Source organism: Sorex araneus, chromosome 5 (assembly GCF_027595985.1).
Source record: "Sorex araneus isolate mSorAra2 chromosome 5, mSorAra2.pri, whole genome shotgun sequence".
Taxonomy (NCBI): domain Eukaryota; kingdom Metazoa; phylum Chordata; class Mammalia; order Eulipotyphla; family Soricidae; genus Sorex; species Sorex araneus.
The window spans coordinates 39,889,269-39,916,988 of NC_073306.1; the positions used below are offsets into that span (position 1 = coordinate 39,889,269).

Sequence of the window (27,720 nt, forward strand, 5' to 3'; positions counted from 1 at the left end):
AAAAATGGGAAGGGAAAAATTCAGACAGCACCGCACGCCGCTAGCGAGCAGCCGAGCCGAGCGCTCCAGTCGGCGTGCCGCGACCGCGCGCCTTCCCATTGGCTCCGCGCCTGGACCACGCACCCTCCCATTGGTTCCGCGCCCGAACCGCGCGCCCTCCTATTGGTTCCGCGAGTGGAGCTCCGCCCCCGATCCGTGTTCTCGACGTTCTTCTGCGCTAGTCTCGCGACTGCGCCGACGGGCCGGGACGGAGCCATCATGGCGGCGCCCATGTGATCCAGCCCGTCCGCAGAGGCCGCCGAGGCCCCCGGGCGCGACCGCCGGGGTTAAAGGTCACCATGCTGCGGGCGACGTGCCGGGCGCTGAGCTGGGTCCGCGGCCCCGCTCTGGCCCACGCGGCCGTCCTGGGGCGGCCTGGCCGAGAGTGCGCCCCGCGGGACCTCCTGTCGCACGGCCGAGGTGAGGCGCGCGCGGACGGGGCTGGGGCCGGAGGCGGTGCTGCACCGAGAGCGGGGAGAGACGGGCGGGCCGGGGGCAGCGCGCAGGAGCCGGAGCACGGGGTCGGGGCTGCGCCGCCCGCCCGCTGCAGCTGCGACTCTTCCTTGCAGGTCTCCTCCTCCAGGCAGCCCGCGGATATGCCCTCCAGAAGCCAGGTAGGGGCGCTCGCTCGGGCGGCTGCCGGGAGGCTGGGCGTCCACCCGGCTGTTGGGCGTTACGTGGAGCCGCAGGAGGGGGGCGTGAGGGGCTGCCCAGACGTCCAAACGGCAAACCCGCACATGCACCGTGTCACCGAGCCCGGGTCGGGTGCAGCATGGGAGCAGGAGCCTCGGTGCTGGGTGGAGAGGAGCCGAGCGAGCCCGAGGCAGTGCCGGGGGCGCCCCGTGCAGGGCCGTCTGTCCGCGGGGTGGTTTGACGAGGGGAGCAGCACGGGGCAGCGTCTGCTGCTCCAAATGAGCGTGAATCTTCTGTTTGAGAAGAGCCTGGGTTCCGCGGGGGCGCGGGGAAAGCGTCCTGAGGATGCCCGCAGCCAAGGGTCGGTGCCGGCGGTGTCAGCAGCGTCTGACGGGAGGCGACCTTCCTGTGCCGCTCCCTCCTGTCTTTTCCTGTCCTGTGTGTCCTGCAGGCGCCGCTTGATGCTTCCATCTCAGGTGCCCCAAAGCTGGGACTCCGTCCTCAGCCCTCCCCATCCTTACTCTGCTCATGCATTCTAGCGGCGAGTGTTTCTGAAGGACCTTTGTTCCCTGTTGGCCCATGGGCCAGACTGGGAGTGACCCTTTCTGGATCCCCGGGAGAATTTGGGGGGTGGGGAAGGGGGAGGAATAGGGTGGGTCGTGGTGGCAAAAGCCATCAACTCCCAGCATGAATTATCACGGTGGGTGCCCGAGGGTTGGCAGAGAAGAAGCCAAGCCCCAAGGGGTCCAGGGTTGACCTGGAAGGCAGGGGAGGGTGGGAAGAGCAGTGCCGGGGAGGGCGAGCCAGGAGGCCTCACTGGGGGGTTGCCCATCTCTCCCTTGACAGCACCGCCCAGCCATGATGCTGACCCAGCCCCTTCCACGCTGCTCAAGGACTACCAGAACGTCCCTGGAATTGACCAGTGAGTGGGAAGAAACCTCTCTGGGGAGGAGGCAGGGGGCCCCGGGAGGGCTGGCATGGAGGGGGAAGACCGTGAGTTCTGGCCAGTGTCCTCCAAGGTGGGCAGAGAACTGTAGAGGCCCAGCAGGCAGAGGGAGCTCTTGGAACTCGGCTGCTTGCTTTTTTTGTACCCTGGGTAAAGACCCTGGATACCATTGGTCACCCGGAAGGCTTCCTCATCTCTTGATCCTCACAAAAGCCCTGTGAGAGAGACCCAGAGGTTGTACAGTGGGGTAGCACTTGGCCTTGCAAGTGGCCAACCCCAGTTCAGTCTCCAACACCACATACAGTCCCCTAAGCACTGCCAGGTGTGGCCAAAAAAAAAAAAATTGAAAAGAGCCATGAGAGAAGAAAGTGTCCCCATTTTATATATTATCAAGCTACCTAATTTCCTACAGCTCCAAAGACCTGCATTTAAATCTAGACTCAGTGATGCCACAGCCAAAAGCATTCTGTTCTGCTCCTGTCCAGTGTAGTGGAAGCTGGGCAGTCTCTCTCACTGGGCAGTGCGACCTTGAGAAAGAAACTGATGATGGAGTTGGTGTGTCTCACCGCAGAGCAGACCACAGTCTGGCGGCCGCCCCACACCTCTCTCTCTCTCTCTCTCTCTCTCTCATTGCTCTGCTTTTTCCATAGGGTTGATGATGTCGTGAAAAAACTGTTGTCTTTGGAAATGGCCAACCAGGTGAGCGACCGGAGCCAAACCTCTGCCTCCCTCAGCCTCCTCTGGGCTTCCTCCCACCCACACTTCCCAAGTCACAGCTCTTGTTCTATGGTCATTCTCTATCCACTTGTCCACACCCACAGATGGAGCATTGAGGACGGGCACAGTCCTGTTTCCCCATTGTACCTCAAGCACCTGGTCAATAGCAGGTGCCCAGTAAACATCCACTGCCTGACTAAATGTACTCATTTCAGGGACATTCTTCCAAAAGTCATTTCTGCCCTGGCTTTGGCCCTGGGCTCACCTAGATGAGACGAGCCTTCTGGTTTGCCAGAGGCATGCCCAGGTGTGCTAGCATGAGGTTAGACCGAGGGCCAGATGTTGCCATGGCCTCGGAGGTGTGAAGGGTCTTAGCAGGTGGTCAGCCCCACCCTCAGTGTTTCTCTGTCTTCACCTTCAACAGAAAGAGAAGAAGAAGATCAAGACAGAGCAACTGATGCGCCAGATTGTGGCCAACCCTGAAGACACCAGATCCCTGGAGGCTAGAAGTTGGTCAGGGGGCCCTTGGGGAGGGGCTGTGCATGGGAGTGTCCTAGTGGGTCCCTGATCTGGGGCCCTTGTCTGAGCTGCAGCAGGGCAGTGGTGTGGCTAGAGGAAGCAGGAGAAGAAAGGAACCCACGCGACAGCAGCTGGACTCTGCGTCCTGAGCTGTGTGGCGCTGGCGCTGGTGTCAGCTCCTGCTCCCGACCTCTGAACTCAGGAGCCCAGTCGTGCTCGGGGTCCGCTTTGCTCCATTCTCTGGCGGAGGGAGACCATGTGCAGGGACCGTGTGGCATGGCCTGGGTTCCACGAACTTCAGTCAGGGCTCCCAGAATTCAGTGTGTTTGCAGGAGGAGGTCACTGTGTTGACAGCTGCCCTTAGCACGCCTTGTTTCTGCCTTTGCCCGCATCTTTGCAGTACAGACAGGAATCAGAGGAGAGCAACCCCCAAACAGGCTGTTCTGGAACTTCAGGAGATGAGTGGGAACTGACCATTGTGGAAACTTGCTAGTGGAGAACAGAGATAGAGGTGGTCACTGGAAGGGGAGAGGCAGGAGGAACACCACTGACAATTTGGAATCTCATTGTGTGCATTTTCTGGGGCCTCCACCATGATGTAACCACAATTGCGTGCATCCTGGACTAGCTCCTGAATTTAACAGAAATGCATGTCACGTTTACAAAGATGTAACTTCCAGCCAGCTAGTATGGTTTGTTGGTTGGAAGATGTACCTTTGTAGAATAGAGGAACTGACTCTCCTTGGACTTTGCTTTGAAAAATAATCCAGGAGCTGGAGAGAGCACTTAAAGAGCTGAGTCCGTGCTCTGCGTGCAGGAGACCCAGGTTCAAGACTCAGCACCGTGTGTTCCTCCCCTGCTCCCAGCACCAAGCTGGGAATACCTTAAGCATAGCCAGGTGTAGCCCCAAGACCAAAAATAAAAAACAAAAATGACCACAGTCACTCAGTCCCAAAACTTAGCTATGTAAGACTTACTTTTATTCCTCGAGGTTTTAAAACATAACTGAAGCCTGGGCCCTTCCTTCCTCTGAGCCTCGTCCTCAACTTCTGTGGTTTGTGGTTTCAGTTGTTGCTTTGACCGTCAAGATCCACAGTTATGAAGAGCACATGCAGAAACACCGAAAGGTAAACCCTGGTCACCTCTCCCAGCCCAAGGCCTCAGCCAGGGGCACGGAGGCGGGATGCGGAGGGCTCAGTCTAAGAAGCCGCACGGCAGGGTGGGCCCCTCAGCTGCAACGCGGATAATGCAGCCCTCCTGCTCCCCTCCAGAAACGGGAGTGCAGGGATGGTGTCCTGTGTCTGCAAGGCCAGAAGACCGACTGCAGGGTGGGCTCGGGATCTTCTCCTTGATGACACAGACGGGGCCAGATTTTCAAATCCCAGCTTGCCACTCTCCCCACCCCCTCCCCCAGCCATCTGTGTGACCTTCAGGATGTTACTTCACAACTCTGAGCCTCTTATCTGCAAAATAGAGGCCTGATAGCACCTGCGGGCAGGATTGCAAAGGCGGGTGGTCCCAGCCAGATGACACAGTGAAGCCTCGCGGGAAGTTCTTGATGTACTCCCGCTCACTGTGCTCACGCGGCTGTCTTTCTGTCCCAGTTTCAGAGAAATCACCCGGCAGGGATAGGTGAATGCAAGATACAGCACTAGGAATTGATGTGCTGGGACTTGAAATGGGGCCGTGTCACTCCCAGGGCCATCTTCTTTTTCTTGTGGGGGGCGGGGAGGGCACACCTGGTTCGTGACCCAGGGCCATGCCTGTTAGTGCTCTGCTAGGACCCGGATGCAGGATGGGGTTTGCACCATTGTGGCTGCGAACAAGGCGGGTACCATGTCCTGTACTGTCTCCTCGACCTCCCCCAAGACTGTATTCTCAGAGTCAGGCACAGCGCTGTCTACTCAGGCAGCTACTGAGGGTTTTCATAAACACACAGTCCGTGAGCCCACACCACACCAGCACTGTGTCCCCGGAGCCGGTAGAGCTGCAGCTCCAAGTCTGTCTATTTAGAGTGTGCAACGCCAGCGGCTGCTGAGGTGCTTCTGAGTAGCCCTGGCTGTGGGTGGCTCTGGGGAGAGCACCAAGCCTTCAGTCCATCCCGGCTGACTGGGTGAGCTGCAGAAGAGACAGCAGGAGATTCGGGCTTGGACCACTAGGCTGAGACCAAACCTCATGCCAGGTCCCTTCCCCCCACACCCCACTCAGGTCTTTTCTGAATCAGAAAACACCTTTGCCCCTTTATTTTGCCCACCTGTCGGGTGGGAATGACAATACCTTCCTCAGTGCTACACTAGTATTTGCCAGGCGCCCTTGGGAAGTGTCATGACCTGCCCCTCGTTGGCTGCTGGGAACTGGCCCGCCCCTTATTTATGGTACTCACGGGACACCCACTGTCTTCTAGGACAAAGCCCACAAGCGCTTTCTGCTGATGAGCATTGACCAGAGGAAGAAGATGCTCAAAAACCTCCGGGAAACCAACTACGCGGTCTTTGAGAAGACATGCAGGGTGCTGGGGATCGAGTACACTTTCACCCCTCAGTACCATCGGAAAGCCCACCGCCGCCTGCTGACCAAGAAGGCGCTGTGCATCCGGGTACGGGCCAGGCTGCTGTCTCTCTCGGGGAGGGCAGGAGGCGGGTAGCCTTGTTCCCCATAGCGGCGTGCGGCGAGCCCCAGGATCTTCAGTGGCACTGGGTGTACAAAGGCCGTGTGCTCCAGAGACAGGCTCTGGCTGGGGAAGCGGCTCTCACGCCTCCATAGGCTCACAGTCCTTCTCTGCCTCTCTCCATCTCCAGGTTTTCCAGGAGACTCAAAAACTAAAGAAACAAAAAAGGGCTTTGAAAGCTGCAGCAAAGGCTGAAAAACAAAAGCTGAGGAACCCAGAGAGCCCTTCCAAAGCCGAACCCGAACCCGAGGCAGGCCGAGAAGACCAATAAAATCAGATGGCGTCAGTCTTTCTGCCTTGTTTTCCCAAGCAAGGGGAGGGAGTGTGGTCCCTGGTGGCCTGAGGAGAATTCATCCCACTTTTCAGCCGGGGGACCCAGGTGTCTGAGGGCAAGTCCCTGCCCTCACCCATGCCGAGGACACAAGGTGTTAGCATCACACATCTCAGCACTCAGGGGCACATCTCCCCGTCGCTGGGCATGTTCATGCAGGTGACAGCACACAGCCAGGAGGTGCGGCAGGCTGGCACGGGGAGCAGGCCTGCTGTGCATATTTGTAGCATCGTTGTCAAGCCATCAACCACACAGTACAGGCAGGCAGGCTGCAGCGACAGGAAGCCGAGATACCTGCCTGTCACGTGGAGGCCAGACTTCGTGATTTTGCAGACTTGCTACCCTGATCTTCAGGTGGTGGATGTTCACTAGCAGACATGGCAGCTGGGTTTCCGGGCAGGAGGCCAGGAAGCCCCCAGCATGTGCTGTCTCCAGAGAGCCATGAGGGGAGAAAGCTTGGTGGGGAGCCTGAAGCTGGGAGGTGACAAGATAGTGCACGCTAGGGAGGCCACAGTCTTCAGGTTGTGAAACAAAAGGTGTGGCCACAAGGCTGTGTGTCAGTCAGTGGGGATAGGGAGCAGGGTGGTAATGGTCAAGCAATTTGTAATCTGTTGTTTGGAGAACACGTGTATTGGTGTTTAGATTGCAAATCTGATCAAAACAACCAGTTCCACCTGGAGAGAATACAGTGGGTAAGGTGATTGTTTTGCATGCAGCCTACCCAGGTTCAATCCCCAGCACCCCGTAGTGCCCACCAAGCCCCTCCAGTAGTGATCCCCAAGCAAAGAGCCAGGAGTAAGCCCTTAGCACTGTCAGGTGTGGCCCAAATTACTCCCCCTCCTCCCAAAAAAAGAGGTATCTAGACCTGAGTGAGCAAAGCAGAGCTATGATGGGAGGGGTGAGTGCGGCAAGATGGGAGTAACACCCATGCAGTGTGTTGGTTCAGGTCCATATGTTGTGCCCAAGTTTTGGATTCCCCAGTCATGGGGAAACCCAGTTCCACACACAATAATGCAAAAACAAAGGAACTTTATTACTAGCCCGAGCCATTGCTAGCTCGAACTAGGGTCCAAGTCTCATCCAATGCAGTGGAGTCTTAACAAGGACCCCGACTCCAAATCACAAGCTGTTTATATAGGGTTCAGAGTTAAGAGCAGTTTATAGACTGGTCTGCTTTTAGCGTCGGCCCTATTACAACAGTGGTCAGCAGTTAGACAATGGTTAGTAACAGTTTCTAAGGAGGGTACAGTGACCCCTCATGACCAGCCAGACCCAACTGCCCAATTCCTTATCTAGGCACTTTACTCAACTGGGAGTCTAGGAGAAACTGCTAGTCCTGTTCCGGGGACACAGAAACTGAGGCCTAGCTGAGACTTAATGTTAGCTGCAGCTTGTCATGGCATCGGTTTCGCCCTCACACGTAAATGCCAATAAAGGGGCTTATAGTGTTTCCCAGCGTTTTTCCAGCCAGGTCCCAACCAAATTTGTTTCCATCCTGTAGGCCTTTTGTCCTACTAATTAACCCCCTAATATCATAACCCACCACCCTTGATGCATTTTTTCACCTGTGCCCCCTCTGGAATATTGGGGTGTGGAGTGATGCCCTTAGTTGAAAAATACTGGCTTAAACAACAAATCTTTCTTCTCACAAATCTAAAGGTTAGGAAGTCCAAGATCAAGGTGCTGGCCAATCTGATTCAAGTGTTCTAGCCTTGCAGATGGCTGCTTTCTTACTCTGTCCTCCCATTTCTCTTCCAAGGACAGAAATCTATCACATCATAAGGGCTTTCCCCCTCGTCCCAAATGTAATCCCACGGTATCTCCTGACGCCAGATATCAACGTGCTAGGTGTTCGGGTTCCACGTATGCATTTGCAGAAGGACACAGACATGGAGCCCATACTCAAAAGTTCAGCGGGAAGACGTCGGACTCAATTCTGAATGAGAAGGGAAGCCACTGAGGCAAAAAGGAAGAAAGCTGTAGTCAAGTGATACCCGAAGAGTAGCTGGGATTTTAAGCTGGAGTTTTATAGCGCTCTGAGCTGTAGATAGGTTTGAGAATCATATTTAGACAGCAGCTAAAGGGCTGAAGAGCACTTTCCTGGCATGTGTGGTGCCCTGGGTTCCAGCTCTGGGGAAAAAAAGGTGCCTAGAGAGGGGCTGGAGCAATAGCACAGTGGGTAGAGCATTTGCCTTGCATGTGGCCAACCCGGGTTCGATTCCCAGCATCCCATATGGTCTCCTGAGCACCACCAGGGTAATTCCTGAGTGCAGAGCCAGGAGTAACCCCTGTGCATTGCCAGGTGTGACCCAAAAAGCAAAAAAAAAAAAAAGTGCTTAGAGAGTGGTTGAAGTCATGGGTGTGAGTCAACTGTCGGGGGGGGGGGGGTGTGCACAGAAAGTAGCCCCACCAGGGTGTTCTCGGAGAGCACTGCCGGAGTCTGGAGGAGTAGATGAAGTTGAGGGGGAAAGGGAAGTGAGGATGGAAGAGTCTGGGGTCTTGCCAAGCCAGACATGCGGTGAAAGGCTCAGAGAGGAAGAGGCAGCGTTCAGCTAGCACCTCCGGAAATAGAGGGAAACCTACTTACCTGGCATGTGAGTGGACATAAGCTGGCCAGCGTCAGCTGCCAACATTTAAAGAGGTTGGGAAGAGAGAACAGGAACACAGCAGTGGAGCAGACCCAGCTGGAAACGCCTGGTTTTTCATGCCGCCATAGGCACATGATCCATCATCAAAGCCACTTTGACACACACAGCACATACCGACATTTTTGTCCTCAGTTACTGCGAAAGAACTGAGGCTCAGAGAAGTTTAACAGCCAAATTCACGTCACTGCTGAGGAGGGCCTACGGCTCAAGCCCACATCTGCCTTGACTCCAGACCCCAAGTTCAGTTTGTTCACCATCCCAAGCAGTCACGGGGTAAAGTGTCAGCAGTTCCGGGAGGAATCTCCTCAAAGAGAAGGAGGTGCTATCCCACATGCAGGTGACTGACTTGGGGTGACAGGAGCAGCTGTGTCCCCAGAAAGGTAGCTGGAGGTTACCGCCCTCGAGGTGAGATGTCCCCGACAGGGAGGTCTGAAGGGATGGCACAGGAATCTGTCTTCTGAAACAGCCCGAACAGAACAGACCAGAAATACAGAGGGGCAGGCCAGGGAGACAGGACAGGGGTTAAGGTGCTTGCCTTGCACAAAATCGACCCAGATTCAATTCCCAGCACCTCACAAGGTCGCCCCGAGCACAGGAGAAAGCCCTGAGCACAGAGCCAGCCGTAAGCTAGGCACAGTGGAGCATGAGTGGGAACCCACACACCCTTCCCCACAGAATAGTGGAGCACAGTGATATAAATATAAACATAAGAGACAAATGTCTCAAAGATTTTGGAGAAAAAGTAATTTGGTGACTTGAAAAATAAGACAGAGGGCAGAGCCAGGGGTCCAAGACTTAGGTTTCAAGGCTGAAGTGAAAGATGAGCAGAGGGTTTTAGCAATACTAGGATTTACAGGACTGGAGCAATAGCACAGCGGGTAGGGCGTTGCCTTGCATGCAGCTGACCCGGGTTCAGGAATTGCCAGGAGCAATTCCTGAGCATCAACAGGTATGGCCCAAAAAAAGACAAAAATTAAATTAAAACATACTGCAGAAAGTGGGGAGGTATCCTGGAACTCAAGATGCAGTTCCAAGTCTTCCCTCAAAGAGGAGGTGCGGGGGCTGGAGCAATAGCACAGCGGGTAGGGTGTTTGCCTTGCACGCGGCCGACCCAGGTTCGAATCCCAGCATCCCATATGGTCCCCCGAGCACCGCCAGGAGTAATTCCTGAGTACATGAGCCAGGAGTGACCCCTGAGCATTGGGTGTGACCCAAAACCAAAAAAAAAAAAAAGAGGAGGTGCGAATGGGAGCCTGCCTAACAAGAGCTGGCACCTCACACCCTCCAGGGGCTGCAGGCCTCATGATCAGGTGGCACTTCTCTCCAAGTAGCTTTTAAGGAAGAAACCCCAACAAGCACTTAGAGTAGCATTTTACAATGTAGATTCTTCTGTGCAATCCGGTAGAGTGGATGTTACCTTCATTTTATTATTATTATTTATTTTGGTTTGGTGGGCACAACCAGGTGCTCTGGGGTAACTCCTGGCTTTTCACTCAGAAATTACTCTGGTGCTGGGGGGGGCGGGGCCGAGGTTTAGGGGGAGCGGGAAACATGGATGGGATGCCAGGGAATAAACCCAGAACCAACGTGCCACCTGAAAGTCAAGCGCCCTACTCACTGCACTATCTCCCCAGCCCAATCACCTCCACTTTAAAGAGGATGAAGACCACGCTCAAAGGACTGTTCAGCGCAGGCTTTGCAGTCAGGAAGCGGCCCAGATTCAATCCGCAGCACCACTAGGTCCCCTAGCTCTGTAGCTCCTTCTGCTCCCAGCTGGAAATAAACCCAACACCGCTGAGGGTGCCCCCACCCAAAAAATAAAACACCCAAGCCAATCAAAACACCTGCCCATGGGGCCGGAGCGGGGAGGGCGTTTTCCTTGCACGAGGCCCACTTGGGTTCGATCGCCAGCATCCCACATGGTCCCCCAGCACGGCCAGGAGTGGCCCCTGAGCGCAGGGCTAGGAGAGACCCCCGAGCATCGCCGGGTGTAAACAACAACAAAAATCACCTGCCCCAAACCCCTGCTAAAAAGAGCAGGGCCGTGATGCAAACCAACCCCGTCGGCCAGAGGCGGCTGTAAAGATGTTTAGCCGAGTTTGCCACGCTCCCAGGGGCTGCGAGCATAACCCAGCCCATCAGGGTGGTCCCCAGAACGCCAGAAACTCGAGGCCCGCGCTCACAGCCCGAGCCAATTCGCCCACAGGGCTCAGCCATTCGGACCAATAAGCGTTCGCTCCTGGGCGCCTCCCAACAAGGAGCCTGCTCATTGGCTGCTTTTCCTCTCTCCACGTTGCCTTAGCAACCAGGCCCCAGAGACGCGCTTGCTGGGACCTGGGGTCTCTGCCTTCATCCTGGGTACGTCTCCCACGCTTCTTGCTCCCGACACCATGTCGGTGCGCACTCTTCCGCTGCTCTTCTTGAACTTGGGCGGGGAGATGCTTTATATCTTGGATCAGCGGCTGCGGGCCCAGAACATCCCCGGAGACAAGGCCCGCAAAGGTGAGAAGCGCCCGGCCCCTGCCCGCCCACCGCCTGCCCGCGGCCCGCAGTCCAGAGCCAGACCCGCGGCCCGCAGCCCCCAACCCTTACCTGGTGCCCACTGCTAGACCCGCACCCTGCAGCCCTGACCCCTCACCCGGCGCTCACTGCCTACCCGCGGCCACAGCCCTGACCCCACACCTGGCACCTACTGCCAGACCCGCGGCCCGCAGCCTAGCCAGGATCCTTAGCCAGACCCCTGGCTGGCCCACTGACCAACATCCGCCCACACTGTGCTCGTCCACACCGCCGCAGTCTGCGTTCTAGGGTCAGAGGCCCTCAAGAGTCAGATTCCCCTTTTACAAAAGGAGCACCAACTGTCCCTGCTGGTCCTGGTAGGGTACCTAACATCCTCACCCAGTTTCCTTGCCCCCTCAAACTGGAGCGATGGCACCTGTCCCCGTGTCTCTTGATAACCGGTTGAGCCCAAAAGTAGCCGCGCCTCCTGCTGACCCGGACAACGCGCCTTTTGCTGGTTCTGAGTCTCCTTCCTACCGTGGTCTCTCCCTTCATCAGCTGCAGAACACTCCCGCTCATTTCGGAAGGGCGGGAATCTGGAATAATAGATAAATGGAAAAACCTAGGGAGGAGTCAGGACCAAGACAGATCAGAGTGCTGAACACGTGTTTTGCATGCAGGACTGCCCCTGTGTGATCTCTGGCACCACGAGAGGGCTCTGAGCACCCTAGGGAGGGACCCCAGAGCAGTAAGCCAGGAGTAGCCCCTGAGCACCACATGGTGATCACCATACTCAGCCCGGTGCACCTCTACCCCAGCACCTAACTAATGCCTACACCAGACTCAGTTGGGGCTCAGCAAATGTTGGTTGAACAGATGACCTGAATTGGCTCTTTTGTATGTTATGTTGCTCTTTCTCCCGCAAGAGGTTTCTCTTTACCCGGAGATGTGATTTTGTTTGGGCTAACAGTACCAGGTTGCTGACCGGTGGTGGCTCTTGTATGAGTCACCTGCTCCTTGGAAGACCGTGTAAACTAGCAACCAAGAACACACTCTTGGGAGTCATAAATGAGTCCCAGCCCCAGCTTTGTTAAGTTAACTAGCTGTGTGATGTCTATAAACCAGTTTCTCCTTCCATACACAGGGAATAGTCAGGGGCCAGGAGTATTGCTAAATAGGTAGAGCACGTGCCGAGCATGTGCCAGGCTCTGAGTTCCTTCTCTGTCACCTCTGGCCCTGCACTCCCCACCCTCACCCCTGCTCTGCACAGCATAACACCAACTGCCAAGCCATGGGTGGGTTGGCCCCAGGGTCCCTCTCCCCAAGCTCTGCTGAACGAGGCTGCTATATAAAAATATATATATATTAAGATCGGGAAAGCAGAGAGATAATACAGGGTTTAAGGCACTTACTTGACTTGCAAGCCACTGGCCCATTTGATTCTCAGTGTATCACATGGTCCCCTGAACACACCAGAAGTGACCCCGGAGCACAGTCAAGTACGGTCCCCACCCCCCAGGAATATACGTGTATACATACTTCTGTGAATTTCAAGCATGAATAATTATACATATCTTACAGCAAAGCTGTGATGATGGGGTGGGGTGACACACCGAGCAGCAGGCGTGTCTCTCAAGAGGGCTGGGCAGGACACAGGACATGGCCTTCCTTTGTCTTCCACAGCCCTAGGCTTGGGGGTTATAGGGGACTTTAGAACGTTCCTGCATTCTTTCCTAGGTCCCGTGTTCCTCCCAGTGCCAGCTGAGATGTCTGTCTGTGCATTCACTAGAGCAGAGTGGGGAAGGTCTGGCCCGCGGGCCAGAGAAAGCCTTGACTTCCTGTGGCCTGGCTCTGGTCCCTGATGGGCCAGACATATATGCTTCTCGTTGGCCACCCACAGCCCATCTGCCTGTTTTGTATGGCCCAAAAAATGATGTTATAAACATCCCAGTGGCCCTTAGCAGAAAAAGGTCCTGTCCCTGGTCTGGAGGGAGGACTGGGCAGTCCAGCTTGGCAGTGACTCTAGAACTAAAGGACTTATTTTCCTAATACTGAGAGCAGCAAGCATTTATGGAGCACTTCCCGGGTATGAAGGACTTAGAAATACCTTCATCCCCACAGCAGTCTTATATTAGTAATGCTTCTATCCCCGTTTTACAGATGAAGTAAACTAAGGCCAGTTTGCCCAAGGTTTTACAGCTGGCAAAAAAGGAAGAGGGAAAGGATTAAAACACAAATCTTTGTGATCCAAGGTTGATGCTCAGCCAATATGTTAGAACATACTCTGCTAACATTCTATTTTTTTTGGGGGGGGATGGGGAGCATGAGGGGTAGGGGTTGCACCTGGTGGTACTCAGGACTTACTCCTAGCTCTGTCTCAGGAACTTCTGGCAGTGCTTGGGAGACCATATGGGATGCAGGGAATCAGCCCCCGGTTTGGCTACATGCAGGGCAAGTGCCCTACTTGCGGTCCTATTGCCCCGACCCTCTATACTGATATTCTAAGAGGACTATATCCTAAACTTCATGGGAATTGGAAGGTTGAGAGGAGATAAAGCGATTTGGAAAATACCTGGTAGGCCCACTGACTATAGAAAGAGGTGACCTGAAAGTCTGCAGATGAGGTTACATAGAAGACTGAGAAAACAGGGGTTTCCAAAGCTGAGAAACATCCAACCATCCCATTACTTTTACTTGCGGGAGGGGGGGTATGGGGGGGGGCTGCACCCTGTAATTGCTCATGGCTTACTCCTGGCTCTGTGCTCAGGGATCACTCCTCGTGGGACGTGGGGAACCAACTGATCGCTGGGGACCCCACCACAGTCGGCCTAGTGGAAGGCAGGCACCTTCCCCGGTGCACTATTGCTTCCGCCCCTGTTCCGCTGCGGGGCTCTGACAGAGGCCAGTGCACAGCGGCCTGGCAGATTCCAGACACGGTAAACTGCTCTGGGTGGCAGCTTTGAGTGGAAATGCCACTTCTCCTAGAATTATTTCTCTCTTGCATTATCTCACTAGCTAAGTGGTCTCCTGGAGGCCCTGCTGCCCCCGCGCCGGCGGTTCCCCACGGCAGAGGCCGCACAGGCGCCAACAGACAGGAAGCGTCCTTTGTGGGGCAAGCTGGCAGTGTTGCAGAGTGAACGTTCCCCCACTTTTTAAGCAATCTCGAGACTAGTCAAAACGGCCTTGACCTCACTCATGTTCTCTTAAAAATATGCACAGATCGGCATCGCCTTTTATTTACACCCCTTGTTTTGCAGAGAGGGAAACAGGCTTAGCACTCTTTAGTGATTGGGGGCCCGGGCACCTGGTGGAGAGCACACCCTGCAGCCATCAGGGGCTATTCCCGGCTCAGGAGCGACCCCTGGTGGTGCTCTGAGGACCATATACAGTGCCAGGGACCAACCTGGGGTCAGCTGCCTGCAAGGGAAGTGCCTTAACTCCTGTACTATCCCTCTCACCACTTAAGCAATTCCCCCCCCCCCCCAGGTATGCAGATTACTGTATGGTGCAGCCAAATGATGGTCAGGTTCTGTTATGTTTCTCAGTTCCATCTTAATAGCCGGCTCTAGGTAGCTTTGGGCCTGCCTCCCACTCAAATTATAACGAAAATGAAATTCTCACAAATTAATCACCTGGAGAAACGGGGTTTCCCGGTCCCCTGGATTCTGGGGAGGAAAGGAGCTCTACGGCGCCCTCTGCTGGAGCTGAGCGTCACTGCCGGTGGGAGGGCACCGCGGGACATGCATTCTCCAGTTCCCGAAGCAGTTACTACCCTCCACATGGTGAGCCCTTTGCAGCACCCCTATTCCCAAATGTACCTTCCAAGGGTAGAAACTCTCCTTCTCCAAATTCCCACAAGCTTACCAGGCAAGACCACCTATTCAACAAATGCCACTGAAAGGTAGGATATGCGGACAGTGAGCCAAAGAAGCCAGTATCTGTCTCAGGACAGACAGACATTTGGACCAGTGAGACAGCTGGGGAACAGGAGGTATAAGAGCCTAATCGATCCCTGGCACTAAAATCACCCCTGCCCCTCCCCCAAGTGCCATCGGTGTGTCTCCCTGGTGGTCCCTGAGTGCAGAGCCAGGAGTCAGTAAGCCCTCAGCACAATCAGGTGTGTTCCAAAAACAAAAACAACAAACCATTTCAGAGGCTACCTCTGAAATTATGTAGTGGCAAATCACACAAGGTGATCCTTAAGTGTGTAGAACTCTGTGTATCTGGAAGTGGTTTCTTGAGATTGAAATATCTCCCTCTCTAGATTGGAGGGGAAGAGGAAACCAAGGAAAGAAAAACAGCCCTCTGCCATCCCTTATGAGTGATGTCCAATAGCCCACAAGAGACAAAGCTGGAGTGAAAGCAGTGTATATTATCCACAGCAGTCCTGAAAGAGGTACCTATCCCCATTTTGCAGAAGAAACTGAGGTTAAATAAGTTGCTTGAAATCATATAGCGGGTAAGCAGTAAAGCTAGGTCCCAACCCAGTGAAAACCAGGGCCTTCATTCTCCCCAGTTTCTGTCACCACGCATGTTTTTCTCATTAGTTCCCTCTCAGCACCTCCCTGGATGCCTCTGTCCTCCTCTCTTTAATTCCTTGTCAATACTTCCTTCCTCTATGGCAGTCACTTATCTATATACAAAAAGTAAAACACAAGGGCCAGAGAAATAGTACAGTGGGTAGGGCACTTGCCTTGCATGTAGCAGACCCAGCTCAGTCCCAGCACCCCATGCAGTCCCCTGAGCCAGCCCAAAGTGGTCCCTGAGTGCAGAGCCAGGAGTAAGCCCAGAGCACAGTCAAGCTTGGTCCCAAAACAAAATAAACAAAAAGTAAAGCACAGATAAACTTTCCCCCCCTTTTTAATTTATTTTAACTTTTAAAGTTCCACAAAATTTATTTTGGGGGTCCTGCCCACCTGGGGGTCTCTCGTGGTAGTGCTTGGGGTACCATGTGGTGCTGGGGATCAAACAGGGGTCAGTCAGATGCAAAGCAAGAACCTTAACCCCCGTACTATTGCCTCAAATTATTTTTGTTTTAACTCAAAGTTCAGCTTTTCTTATTTCAGCAGTCCCAACTCTACTCTCAAAAAGAAATGTTATACTAATATAGGGGGCAGAGCAGTGGTATAACAGGTAGGGGGTTTGCCTTGCATGCAGCTAGGTTCCATCACCAGTACTCCAGGTGTGACCAACAAATAAACAAGCAAAAAAAAAGAAAGAAAATGTTACAGAGAAGAAGAAGAAGAAGAAGGAGAAGGAGAAGGAGAAGGAGAAGGAGAAGGAGAAGGAGAAGAAGGAGAAGGAGAAGGAGAAGAAGGAGAAGAAGAGGAGGAGGAGGAGGAGGAGGAGGAGGAGGAGGAGGAGGAGGAGGAAGAAGAAGAAGAAAAAGAAGAAGAAGAAGAAGAAGAAGAAGAAGAAGAAGAAGAAGAAGAAGAAGAAGAAGAAGAAGAAGAAGAAGAAGAAGAAGAAGAAGAAGAAGAAGAAGAAGAAGAAGAGGAAGAGGAAGAAGAGGAAGAGGAGGAAGAGGAAGAATTCAAGTTATGGGGTCAAAGAGAAAATCCAGGGGTTAAGGAACTCCCTTTGCATGTGGCCAACCCCAGCTCAGTCCCTAGCACCACCTTGCCCCCAAGTATGGCCCAAACCCCTGTCCCCACCCCAAAATTTAAAACTCGAGTGGAACAAGAAGAGATTGTTTTGTCTCCTGCTCTTCTGGGGCTCTCCACCTTGTTTCCATCGTTCTTCACGACTGGCTTTCGGCCTTTCTGGATGCACCCAGGGGAGCTAGTCTTTCTGGCGTCCTTCCCCGAGGCAGATACTTACCCAGCGTCCTCTCGAGAGTTTCCAGTGGGAGGGCATAAGCACAAACATGAAAATAAAGCCTCCTGGGCAGGCCTCCCTGGAAGTGGTATATAAAAGCCCCTGTGAAAACGATGCCCTCGCCTCATGGACCGGTGTTTTCTCTTTGTATGCTTCCTGTAGATGAATGGACAGAGGTGGACAGAAAACGAGGTACGCACGCGGGGCCGCATGCATTCGGTCTGCACCACAGGCTCCCCCCACCCCGTGTCTGTGACTCAGTGATTCGCTGAAAAAGGAGGCATAAAGGGCCAGGAGGAAGCACAGGGATTAGAGAGTCCTGCCTCCGGTGTGGGTTCAGGTGCCAGCACTTCAGGGCTGCATTTCTGGGCTCAGCACCACTGAGGGGCCCTAGGTACCCCCCAGCACTGCAGGGCCCCAACAACATCTCATTCTCAGGCCCTCCCACTGGACCGACCACTCTGTTGGCTGAGGATCACCAGTGGGCCCCGCTAGACCTCCTGAGCATCGTTTAGGAGCTCCCCCCTCCAAAAAAACAAAAGAGGCCTAAGTTCTCTCTTTTGCTGAGACACTGGCTACATATTTGTCTTTCTTAAATAGAGACAATGTAGAGGAGGAAAGTCAAGCAAACTCTGACCAGAGGATCATGTGAGACACTGGTCCCTCGGTCAGAGCAGGCTTCTCAGGACAGCTGGGTCAGTGATCCTGTCTGTCCTGTTCCGTGGAAGATAGTTATCAGGTCACAAAAACCTTGAACTTCAACCCCAGTGACTCCCCCGTGCCCCTCTCCCGAGCACCCTGAGAGACTGTGGAGCAGCCAGGAGCAATCGGGCGCATGTGAGTGCATGGCTGCCAGGCCCGGGGTGGAGGGCATGAAAGGGTGCATGCAGCGAAGGCCTCTCCCCACCCTCCCCGCAAGCTCCCCAAACAGCCACCCTTGTCTCCAAATCCAGCCTTGGCCTTACTCCCAGGCCTTGGCCACCCCTCCCGCTGTCTGACGTGTGGGTACACTTTGTGCATGTCACTGGTCATCCGTCGCTGTATTCCAAATGTTGTCTGCATACCAGATCCGCTGAGAAAGCGAGCACTGTGCATCCACTGAGAGCACGGGCATCAGAGTCAGCACCCGCTGCAGTGAGGCCTGGAGACTTAGTCTCTCTGCGTCTTGGTTTTCCTAATCATCTGAGTTGTGCGATTTGGTAGGGTCACATTTTAATGATTTACCACCGGTGGACTGACTTACACACTCTCAGGAGAACAGCTTCACCCCGCCCGTGCATGTGCCTGTAAGTCTCACCCAAGTTCTAGTTCCATCACACCGGCCAGACGACCCCCACTGGTGCTGGCCATGGGGTTTACATGAAAACACGCTGGGAAAGTATCTAAGCCTGGGCACTGGAGCTTAAGCCAGGAAGCAAAACAGGGTCCATCAAGGCGTGGGAGTTTCTCTCTTTGGCGCTGATTTATGAACTGCATGTTCCCGTGAGCTCGCTGGTGAGCCCTCAGTTGCTTTCGAGAGAATCCTTTCCTCGGGCCAGGCCCAAAAGGAGAATCCAGCTGAAGTGCTTGATGCTCTGCATGATTCCATTGCACGACCCTCCCGTGCCACTGATCTTGAGCAATTTTGAGACCCCCCCCTCTTGACAGCAGGATCTCAGGGAGGTGTGCGGATTTGGAATGCTTTTGCCTTGGGGCCTTGCAATTTATCATACACATTTAAAAAAAAAAAACAGTGATCAGAAAGAAGCTGAGGTCACTACGCCAACAGTGACCACAGTGACCCTGGAGGCCTGGGTGTGGAGACCTCTGTGGCTAGCCCTCGAGGGCACCACCTGCGATCACTAGTCCTTACCCCCTGCCTGCTACCTTGGCCTTACGCTGGCTCCACGCACGGTCCTGCCCACTGAGATGAGGCAGAGCTCACAGGAGTGCGGAAACCCACACTGGGGCAGATTGACAGGTCCGCTCTAAGCTTCACCTCTCAAGTTCCGATTCGTAACTCTGCGTGGGCGGCTTCTCCAGGCCCAGGTCGTTTCCTCCTCTCAGTGCCTGGATCTGGCTTGAGTCTGCTCTTGGCAGGTAGGCCTGCCTTCGCCAGGCGGCGTGACTGAAGCTCAGGAGGAAGGGGTTATTGGTGCCCCAGTTTTTCTTTTCAAAGACTCGCACTTATGGGGGGGAGCCCTGAGCCGCAGGCCCCCAGGTGAAGCCCTCTGTCCTCTTTGGGGACCATTGTGTCTGCAGGGACAGGGCCTGCTGTGTTTCCTTTCCGGCAGGGGACCTTCTGGCTGTTCCTGTGCAGGAACTGTGATGATCTATAGTTTATTAAGTCCCTGCGGAAATGCTCCGCGTTTGCTTTTTACTTTGCCAGAATGACTAACAACCACCTCGGGGGTTTTCCTTCTTTTAGAACAGACTTATTTGGGCCTAAGACGCCTACCTCCTGCTCAGGCTCCAAGACCAGAGGGAATAACTTAGCACCTAAATGAACGGAAGCCGTTGGCAAACACGAACGTAATCAGAGCGAAGGGGCTCCTTCAGCTTGAATTCTTCTTCTCTGATACTTCTCCCCAGTCGACACTAGTCTGGACAAGTTTTCAGACTCACTCTTTCGAGATCTGCTGTATGGTTGGAGGCTGTATTCTTGCAGCTGTGTTCATTTTACACAGTCTCCAGTCAGAACAATTAGGGGCTCCGGACGTAGCTCAGAGGAGTAGGGCTCAGGCCTGACATGGAAGAGGACTTAAGCTTGGTTCCTCCTGCCTTCCTGAGCACCACCGCATTGCCTGCAGTGACCCCTGGGCCTTGAGCACATCTGGGAAGCGTCCCTAACCCCACCCACACCCACATACAAACATATAAGTAAGAAGAATCTTATCCAGCCATACCTGCTCCTATTTCTTATATCAGTAGCTTTCCTTCGCTCCCAAATATTATTTGAGTAGTAGAGACATTGACACGTATGAGGAGAAGCAGAACTAGAATCACAGATGCTTAAGTTTGTGTCCTCCATGGACCTTCTGTGGGAAGTTTCCATTTGACCGACATGGATGTATCAGTACAGTGTGCTGTCAGTGCTGGAAATGAAATATAGAAATAAGGAGCTGGGGAAATGTGGCAAGTGTGAAGTGTGTGACTTGCAGAAACATCAGAAATCATTGCATCTCTAATCAGCGGGCAAATTGTCTGCTTTCTTACAATGTTTTGTTTGTTTGTTTGTCTGTTTGTTTGTTTGTTTGTTTTAATTTATTTGTTAATTAGTGAATCACCGTGAGGGTACAGTTACCGATTTACACATTTTCGTGCCTTACAATGTTTTGAAAGGAAAATGAAAATAAAGTCAACTACCATTATTGGTCCCACTCCTTTGAAATTTTCTTTTCTGAGGCTGGAGTGATAGTACAGCAGGTAGGGCGTTTGCCTTGCACGTGCCTGACCTGGACTCAATCCCCGGCATCCCATATGGTCCCCCAAGTACCACCAGGAGTAATTCCTGAGTGCAGAGCCAGGAGTAACCCCTGAGCATCGCTGAGTGTGACCCAAAAAGAAAAAAAAATCTTTTTTGTTTGATTGGGGGGCCAGACCCAGCTGTGAGACCAGTGTTTACTCCTAACCTGTATTCAGAGGTCATCTGTATGCCAGGCACGTCATGTCATCCTAGCAGCTCTCAGGGGACCCCGGCAGTGCCCGTAATCAAACCCAGGCAAACACTTCACCCCTGTTCTATCTCTCCCACCCAGGCTTTTTAATTTTAAGTTAAAATGTTATAGTTTCGTTTATCTGTTTGGGAGCCACACCTGGCAGTGATCATGGTTTCCTCCTAGCTCTGCCAGGACGCCAGGTTGCCCGTGTGCAAGGTGTGCAAGGCAAGCGCCCTCCACACCTTGCTGTCTCTCCAGCCCCATAAAATGTTTTAGGTGGTTTTTAGTTTGTTTTGGGGTCACACCCAAGTGGTGCTCAGGGGATGCTCCTGGCTCCATGCTCAGGGATCACTCCTGGTGGGGCCAGGGGGGTCATATATGGTCCCAGGGATTGAACCTGCATGCAGTTTGCATGTAAGGCGACTGTCCTACTCCCTGTACTATCTCTCCATTCCCGTGTGGCAGATATTTTTAATAATAACAGCAACAACAACTACAAAAAGGAACGTTATTTTTTTTTCCCATTTTAAATTGGAGATGTAACCTGAAACACTAAGGGGAATCTTTCTTCAGGAAGGAGGAAGCGTCTCCTGTCATCCCGCGAGGCGATGGGGCATGAGAGGGACTCCTGCAGCACAGCACGCTCTCTGTTGTCCCCGTTATGTTTGCCGAATGCTCTCTCACGCACTCTGAGCCTGTACTTCCATCAGAGCAGGGACAGTGGTGCCGTTTCTCCCCAGGGTCCGTGTCTCCCCAAGTGCATCCGCCTCCCACTCCCGCTGCACAGGCCTGGCCCCTCGACCCATTAGCAAACAGAGCGTGTCTGAATGAAACCCTCCGGGGTCGACCCATTAGCGAACAGAGCATGTCTGAATGAAACCCTCCGGGGTCCGGCTCAGCGCTCCTCTCCTGTCTCTGCAGTTCTCAATGACATCATCTCCACCATGTTCAATCGGAAGTTTATGGAGGAATTATTTAAGCCCCAGGAGCTGTACTCTAAGAAGGCCCTGAGGACCGTCTACGACCGCCTGGCCCATTCCTCCATCATGAGACTGAACCAGGCCAGCATGGACAAGGTGAGCACACAATGGCCGCTGCCTCTTGGCAGAGCCAAGGCATTTCTCGAGCCTTCTGAGGGTGATCACAGACCAATGAGATCATGCATGCAATGGCTCCTTGATTAAATGGGGAGGGCATCTGCCTTGCATTCAGCTGACCTGGGTTCAGTCCCCAGCATCCCATATGGCCTCCCAAGCACCGCCAGGGGTAATTCCTGAGTGCAGAGCCAGGAGTAACCCCTGAGCATCGCTGGGTGTGACCCAAAAAGTAAAAAAAAAAAAAAATTAAATCAGGCACATGTGAGTGCCTGATTATTTGTTGTTACTGAGTTTCAGCAGTTGAGTTGGATCCCCGAAGACACCCACACCAACCTCTGTTGTTTATGTCATTCCATGTGCCCAAAGGGATTGATGGTCTCCATGCCCATGTTAATGAACAACCTCACCCAGTACCAGCACCTGGCCCTAAAAACGCTCATTCTGCTTTCCTCTCATCTCTGCAAAGCAAGCATGACTTAAAACACATGTAGAACGCCTCAGCCCTTGCCTACTATGTGAACATATCTATTTCTGTTTGTGTGTTTGGGGGCCATGCCCAGCCGTGCTCGAGTGCTGGTCCTGCACAGAGCTCTGAGGACTGAGTGTGCCAGGGGTAGAACCCGGGGCTCCTACCTGCGAAGCCTGTACTCCAGCCCACTGAGCCGTTTCTCTGAAGACATCTGCTCCCTTGGGAAGTAGTTACTAGAGTGCCCTGGAGACAGCTCAGGGGCTGAAGCTAATGCTTTGCGTGAATCTCCAGGACCTCATGGTCTTCCCACCACTGCTATGAATTTTGGGGTCACTGCCAGCCCAAAAACAGAAACAAAAATGGTTTACTCTGATTTGAAAAGTGATCATGGGGCTGGAGCAATAGCACAGCGGGTAGGGCATTTGCCTTGCACGCAGCCGACCCAGGTTCAATTCCAGCATCCCATATGGTCCCCTGAGCACCGCCAGGGGTAATTCCTGAGTGCAGAGCCAAGAGTAACCCCTGTGCATCACCAGATGTGACCCCCCCCAAAAAAAAAAGAAAGAAAAGTGATCATTCTAGGGGCTAGAGAGAGAAAATCTAGTAGGTAAGGTGCTTACCTTGCACATGGCCAGCCAGGTTTGATACCCGGAATTGCCCAGGGTCCCATAAGCATCACCAGAAGTGATCCCTGAGCACAAGGAACAGGAATAAGCTCTGAATACAGTTGGGCATGGCCCAAAAGCCAAAAAAAAACCCTAAGGAAAAAAAAAAGTAATCATTCAAATAAATGTCAAAGAATAGGCAAATTTGAGAAGCTTTTGTTCAAAAGAATTCCAAATAATTTCTATGCATACTCTACCTTCAAAGAAGGGGAGCATGAGCACATAGCTCAATTCTCAGTGTGGAGGGAAGAAGGGGCGCCAGGGATGGAATCCAGGGCTCCTACATGCGAGGCCTGTGCTTTCACGCTGAGCCACCTCCTGGCCCAACACCCCAGTGCCCCACCTGCTGGGTGCATGTAACCATGAACAGCCTCCCCCAAAGAGGGCAGCATGGAAAGCAGGGGGTAGTAGTTCACTTGCCAGAAGAGAGTCCCCGTAAATGCGACCTCAGCCAAGGTGATCCAGGTCAGCATCAAGAGTGACAAGAAGGGGCTTGGAGCTTGGCTCACTGGCTTAAGGCACTTGCCTGGCAAGAGCTTGTGGAGCCTCATGTGGCCAGCCCTGCTGAGGCCATCCCGATGGCTATATTGGCCTATACAGGGCCTGGAAGATGGCCCAGTGGCTTAGGAGCGCCCGGAGCCAGTGTGAGGCCATGGGCTTGATCCCCACTGCCACCCCTGCACCTACAGCATCGGGTCTGGGGTCTCTAGCTAGAAAGAAAAGAGAAAAAAGTTAAAGAGTGACAAAAACATGTTGGTAGTAGGTATGTAGTAAGGACAGAAAGTTGACTCAGAGTTCCTTCTTAAAACCCCTCACACACACAAACTCAGTCTAACTGGGAGGGAAACATAAACACCACTAGCAGATCATGTGAAGAAACGCCTGGCTAGAACTCAAAATGGTCAGGGAAGGTCAGAGAAGTTGTCAGAGCCACGAGAAGCCAAGAGGAAATTGGCGACCCATGTAGCTCTGTGTCCTGGGTCAGAAAGAGGACGCTGGGGAAGACAAGTAAATTAGAATGGAATAGGGACATTAGTTCATGTCAAAATGGTGACAGTAATAGAATCTGGAAACAAACTGAGTGCCCAAGAACAGAGGAATGGATAAAGAAACAATGGCACAATGGAATAGTGCACAGTCACCAGGAAAAATGAAGTCATGAAATTTGCCTATAAATGAAGGGGCATGGAGAGTGTCATGCTGAGTGAAATGAGTCAGAAGAAAGGGACAGATCTAGCATGACTGCATTCATGTGTGGGATACAAAAAAAAAAAAGAAGAAGAAGAAGACTAATATTCAAGGCCAGGGAAGACAGGGACTAGGAAGACTAGTCAATGGTTGGAATCTACCACAAGTGTGTGTGGGGTGTCTAGCACAAGTGTGTGTGGGGTGCAGGGCAGGTAAGACAGAGAAGGACCAGTATGACAATAATAGTTGGAAATGATCACGCAGGACAAGAACTGAGTGTTAAAAGTAGATAAAGGGATATACATAATAATCTTAGTATTTCGAACCACAGTGCCCAAAAGGAGAGGGGGAGAGGGAGGGAGGTGGGTAAGTGAGACACAGAGAGAGAGAGGGGGGTGGGGAAGTGTCTGCCATAGAGGCAGGCTGTGGGGGGTGGAGGTGGGTGATGATGGGAGGAACCTGGGGACACTGGTGCTGGGAAATGTGCACGGGTGGAGGGATGGGTGTTAGGACACGGTATGAGCAGCTTTGTAAGGTCTATCTCACTGTGATTCATTAAAAAATATTTTTTTAAAAAAAATAGTGACAGTGCTAGGCCAGAGAAATAGTACAGGGATGGGGCAAAGGCCCTTGCCTCGCATGTGGCTGATCCCAGCACCACTTAGAATCCCCTGAGCACTGCCAGAGGTCTCTCCTGAGCCAGAAATAGTCCCTCAGACTCACACCTGCAAGGCAGGCGCCCTCCCCCCTGATCAATATCCCTGGGCCTGTTTCCTGAGGTTTATTTTTCCTTTTGGAAAGCAAAAAAAAAAAAAAAAAAAAACACTTTCCCTGGGGCTGGAGTGATAGCATAGCGGGTAGGGCGTTTGCCTTGCACGTGGCTGACCCGGGTTCAAATCCCAGCATCCCATATGGTCCCCTGAGTACTGCCAGGAGTAATTCCTGAGTGCAGAGCCAGGAGTAACCCCTGTGCATCGCCAGGTGTGACCCAAAAACCAAAAAATATATATATTTTCATTTCAGAAATGTGAGGGTGGGGGAGAAAGATGAAGAGAGAGTCCCATAAAGTAAAGAAATAGTGCAGGAGGAGTTGGGGTGTGCAGGAAGCGCCAGAGTGGATCACCCTCATTTGGTGTCATCTCCGCTCCCTTCCGAGCCCTTCTGCGCTTGCTGTTGTCACATAAATGCTTGGTCATGGCTGTGGTGCTCACACATGGTTGCTTGGTAGCAGTGCTCACACACGTGGTTGTGGCGCTCACATGTGGTTGTGGTACTCACATGGTTTCTTGTTCGCCCATGGTTGTAGTGCTCCACAGACATAGTTTCTGTGTTAACTGTGTTAAGTTTCTGTGGTTGCTGTGCTCATGTGGTTCTGGTGCTCACATGCTTTCTGTGTTCACACATTTTGTGATGCTCATATGTGGTTTCTATGTTCACAGGTGGTTTTGATATTCACACGTGATTCTTGTGTTTACACATAGTTTTGGTGTTCACTAATGGTTGCTATGCTCACACCTGGTTGTGGTGCTCACATGTTGCTGTGCTCACATGTGCTTGCTGTGTTCACATGTGGTTGCTGTGCTCCCATGTTGCTATACTCACACATGGGTTCAGTGCTCACCTGTGGTTGCTGTGCTCATATATTATTGTGCACATATGTGGCTGCTGTGCTGGATGTGGTTGTGTTCACACGTGGTTGTGCTCACATGTGGTTGCTGTACTCATATGTTGTTGTGCTCACATGTGGTTCCTGTGCTCACTTCTTGTTGCGCACACATGTGGTTGCTGTGCTCAGACATGGTTGTGCTCACATGTGGTTGTGCTCACATGTGGTTGTGCTCATGTGTGGTGGCTGTGCTCACATGTTGCTGTGCTCACACGTGGTTGCTGTGCTCACATGTTGCTGTGCTCATACGTGGTTGCTGTGCTCACGCAGTGCAGGGCTCCAGGGTTGCACACTTAGTTACAGTGCTTACCTGTGCTCATTGGGGGATGTTCCCGCATTCTAACCTGGGGTAAACCCTACCTCAGAGAGCACCGGAGAAGGTGAGATGGAATGGAACAAAGTAAAGGTGCTGACACTACCCTCAGATGGTATAGTAGCTTTTAGTTTTGGGGGTTGGGGACCATCCCCAGTAGTGCTGGGGGACCGTGAGGTCTCCGCGCTGCAGTGAACATGCTGGAGACCTTTGGTCATCTCCCCTGCCCATTATGTTTTCATTTTTTCTTTCCTTCTTTTCTAATGTGGCGCAGGGAGAGAGCCCAGGTCACAGGCCCGTGCACTGCCTTATCCTCCGCCACCTCCCCAGCCTGTGTTTGTTTGTTCCCGCCCACAGGTGTGTCTAAGGTCTTCCCTGCTGCCTCCTCCTGCCCCCACCTCCAGACCTTTCTGTCCCTGTCACAGTGCCATCCTTCCCCGGGCCTCCCGTTGAGTGTTCTAGTCATGGTTTGGTTTGGGTTTGGGCAGTGCTGGGGGCGGAACCCAGGGCCTCACACATGCAAGGTCACTGAGCCGCTTCCCACGCCCGGCAAACGCTGTTAGCAGGACAGCCCCTCCTGGCCCGCCCAGTCAGACAGTCACCACAGTCCGGGAGTTTCTCTTTCCAACATCACACCAGCTCCCTTGCCCCACCTCGTCCGTCCGTTCCCACCATCTCTGTTCCAGACCTTCAGTCTGAACAGTCCTTTCATCCCTACAATCAGTAGATACCATTGCAAACCAATTAGGAGCTAAATAATGGCCCGGATAATCTCCCTCTGAGCCGTCCCTCCCTGCCCTGGCCTCTCATCCTTGCCAGACCGACTAGACTTGCTTAATCACCACTTTTATCTGGCGAGCCCAGGAAACTCCAGTTCCCTGGAACTTGGGTTCCCTGACTCTGCTGCCTCCCATCCCCCAAGCTTTGCTGTCTCCCTAAGGCCACTCCTCCTCGCCAGCTTCGCCTCCCAGCTGCCTCTCCGGCAGCCCCTCTCTCAGACAGGAGGGGGCCCTTCCCTCCCCAGAATGCCTTTCCCCCACCACCAGCGTGCTCCCCGGGAGGCCGCCTTCCCGCCCTGGGCCTCACCAGGGCCCCACCTCCCAGCACTCCCTGAGGGGCCTAGCGTGGGGTGGGGGGCTGCCCTCCTGTTATGTCAGACGTGGTCTGACGCCACGGGGGAACTCGCCCCCTGCCGCTTCCACGCGGAACAGCCCTGCATCTGCCACAAGGACAGTGGATGAGACACAGGGGTGGGGAGCTGAGGGGGTTGTTAGGAAACTCACACCTTGAGACTAAGGGGACCCCCACAAGCCCACCACAGCCACAGAGGGTTTGATTCAGACTGGCACTCCCTGAGCCCAGCATCCAGCCCAGGGCCCCACAGTGCCCATGTGGTCACAGCGGGGGCCGAGCCTGTGCACACACCCCCCCCCCCAAGAGAGTCCCGCTTCGAGGCTGTGGTCCTGGCTGGGTTGGCAACGCCCCTGGACTTCGCTCTGCAGGCCCTCTCGGTTGGCGTGGCCGCTGAGAGCTCGCGCCGGCCGAATGACAAGCCCAGCGTGGGTTTCCGGACACGCTTGCCGTGCCACTGTTGGGCAGGTGTCCCCTCTGCTTTCACAGTTTGGTTTGGTTTGCCCCTGTCTTGCTCACCAGCTCTACGACCTGATGACCATGGCCTTCAAACACCAAGTGTTGCTGTGTCCCCGGCCCAAGGACGTGCTGCTGATCACTTTCAATCACTTGGATGCCATCAAGGGGTTCGTGCGGGACTCGCCAACCATCGTGAATCAAGTGGATGAGACTTTTCGGCAGCTGATGGATGTAAGAGAATCAGCAGCTTGTCCCTTCTCAGCCCCAACACGGGTTC

General features: G+C 53.4%; 2 protein-coding genes across 4 annotated transcripts in view; both read left to right on the forward strand.

The window, feature by feature from the left end:
- The first annotated feature begins 216 nt into the window (after positions 1 to 216).
- MRPS15 (mitochondrial ribosomal protein S15) lies at positions 217 to 5,811 on the forward strand. 2 transcript variants are annotated; one of them, XM_012933979.2, is made up of 8 exons: positions 217 to 459; positions 609 to 653; positions 1,519 to 1,594; positions 2,269 to 2,317; positions 2,760 to 2,844; positions 3,923 to 3,981; positions 5,259 to 5,450; positions 5,653 to 5,811. In XM_012933979.2, the coding sequence occupies exons 1-8, from the start codon at positions 339 to 341 to the stop codon at positions 5,791 to 5,793; spliced, it is 768 nt and encodes a 255-aa protein (XP_012789433.2). In that variant the 5' UTR covers positions 217 to 338; the 3' UTR covers positions 5,794 to 5,811. The 2 variants fall into 2 exon arrangements, with proteins under 2 accessions (XP_012789433.2, XP_054994925.1); XM_055138950.1 differs by having other exon boundaries at positions 218 to 461; positions 614 to 653.
- Positions 5,812 to 10,804: 4,993 nt separating this feature from the next.
- Positions 10,805 to 27,720, forward strand: part of OSCP1 (organic solute carrier partner 1) — a 28,133-nt gene continuing 11,217 nt past the window's right edge. Inside the window, exons 1-4 of one of the 2 annotated variants that reach the window (XM_055140295.1) lie at positions 10,805 to 11,003; positions 16,980 to 17,009; positions 21,377 to 21,531; positions 27,507 to 27,674. In XM_055140295.1, coding sequence (XP_054996270.1) covers positions 10,892 to 11,003; positions 16,980 to 17,009; positions 21,377 to 21,531; positions 27,507 to 27,674 — 465 coding nt within the window. In that variant the 5' untranslated portion in view covers positions 10,805 to 10,891. The remainder of the gene's footprint in view (positions 11,004 to 16,979; positions 17,010 to 21,376; positions 21,532 to 27,506; positions 27,675 to 27,720) is intronic. The other variant, XM_004614244.2, reaches the window with a different exon arrangement.

Excerpts from the sequence above, each read along its gene's own strand:
- MRPS15 (XM_012933979.2), top strand. The coding sequence starts at position 339 with ATGCTGCGGGCGACGTGCCGGGCGCTGAGCTGGGTCCGCGGCCCCGCT. Across the intron at positions 2,845-3,922 it reads CAGATCCCTGGAGGCTAGAA|TTGTTGCTTTGACCGTCAAG; the intron begins GTTGGTCAGGGG and ends TTGTGGTTTCAG. Across the intron at positions 3,982-5,258 it reads ACATGCAGAAACACCGAAAG|GACAAAGCCCACAAGCGCTT; the intron begins GTAAACCCTGGT and ends ACTGTCTTCTAG.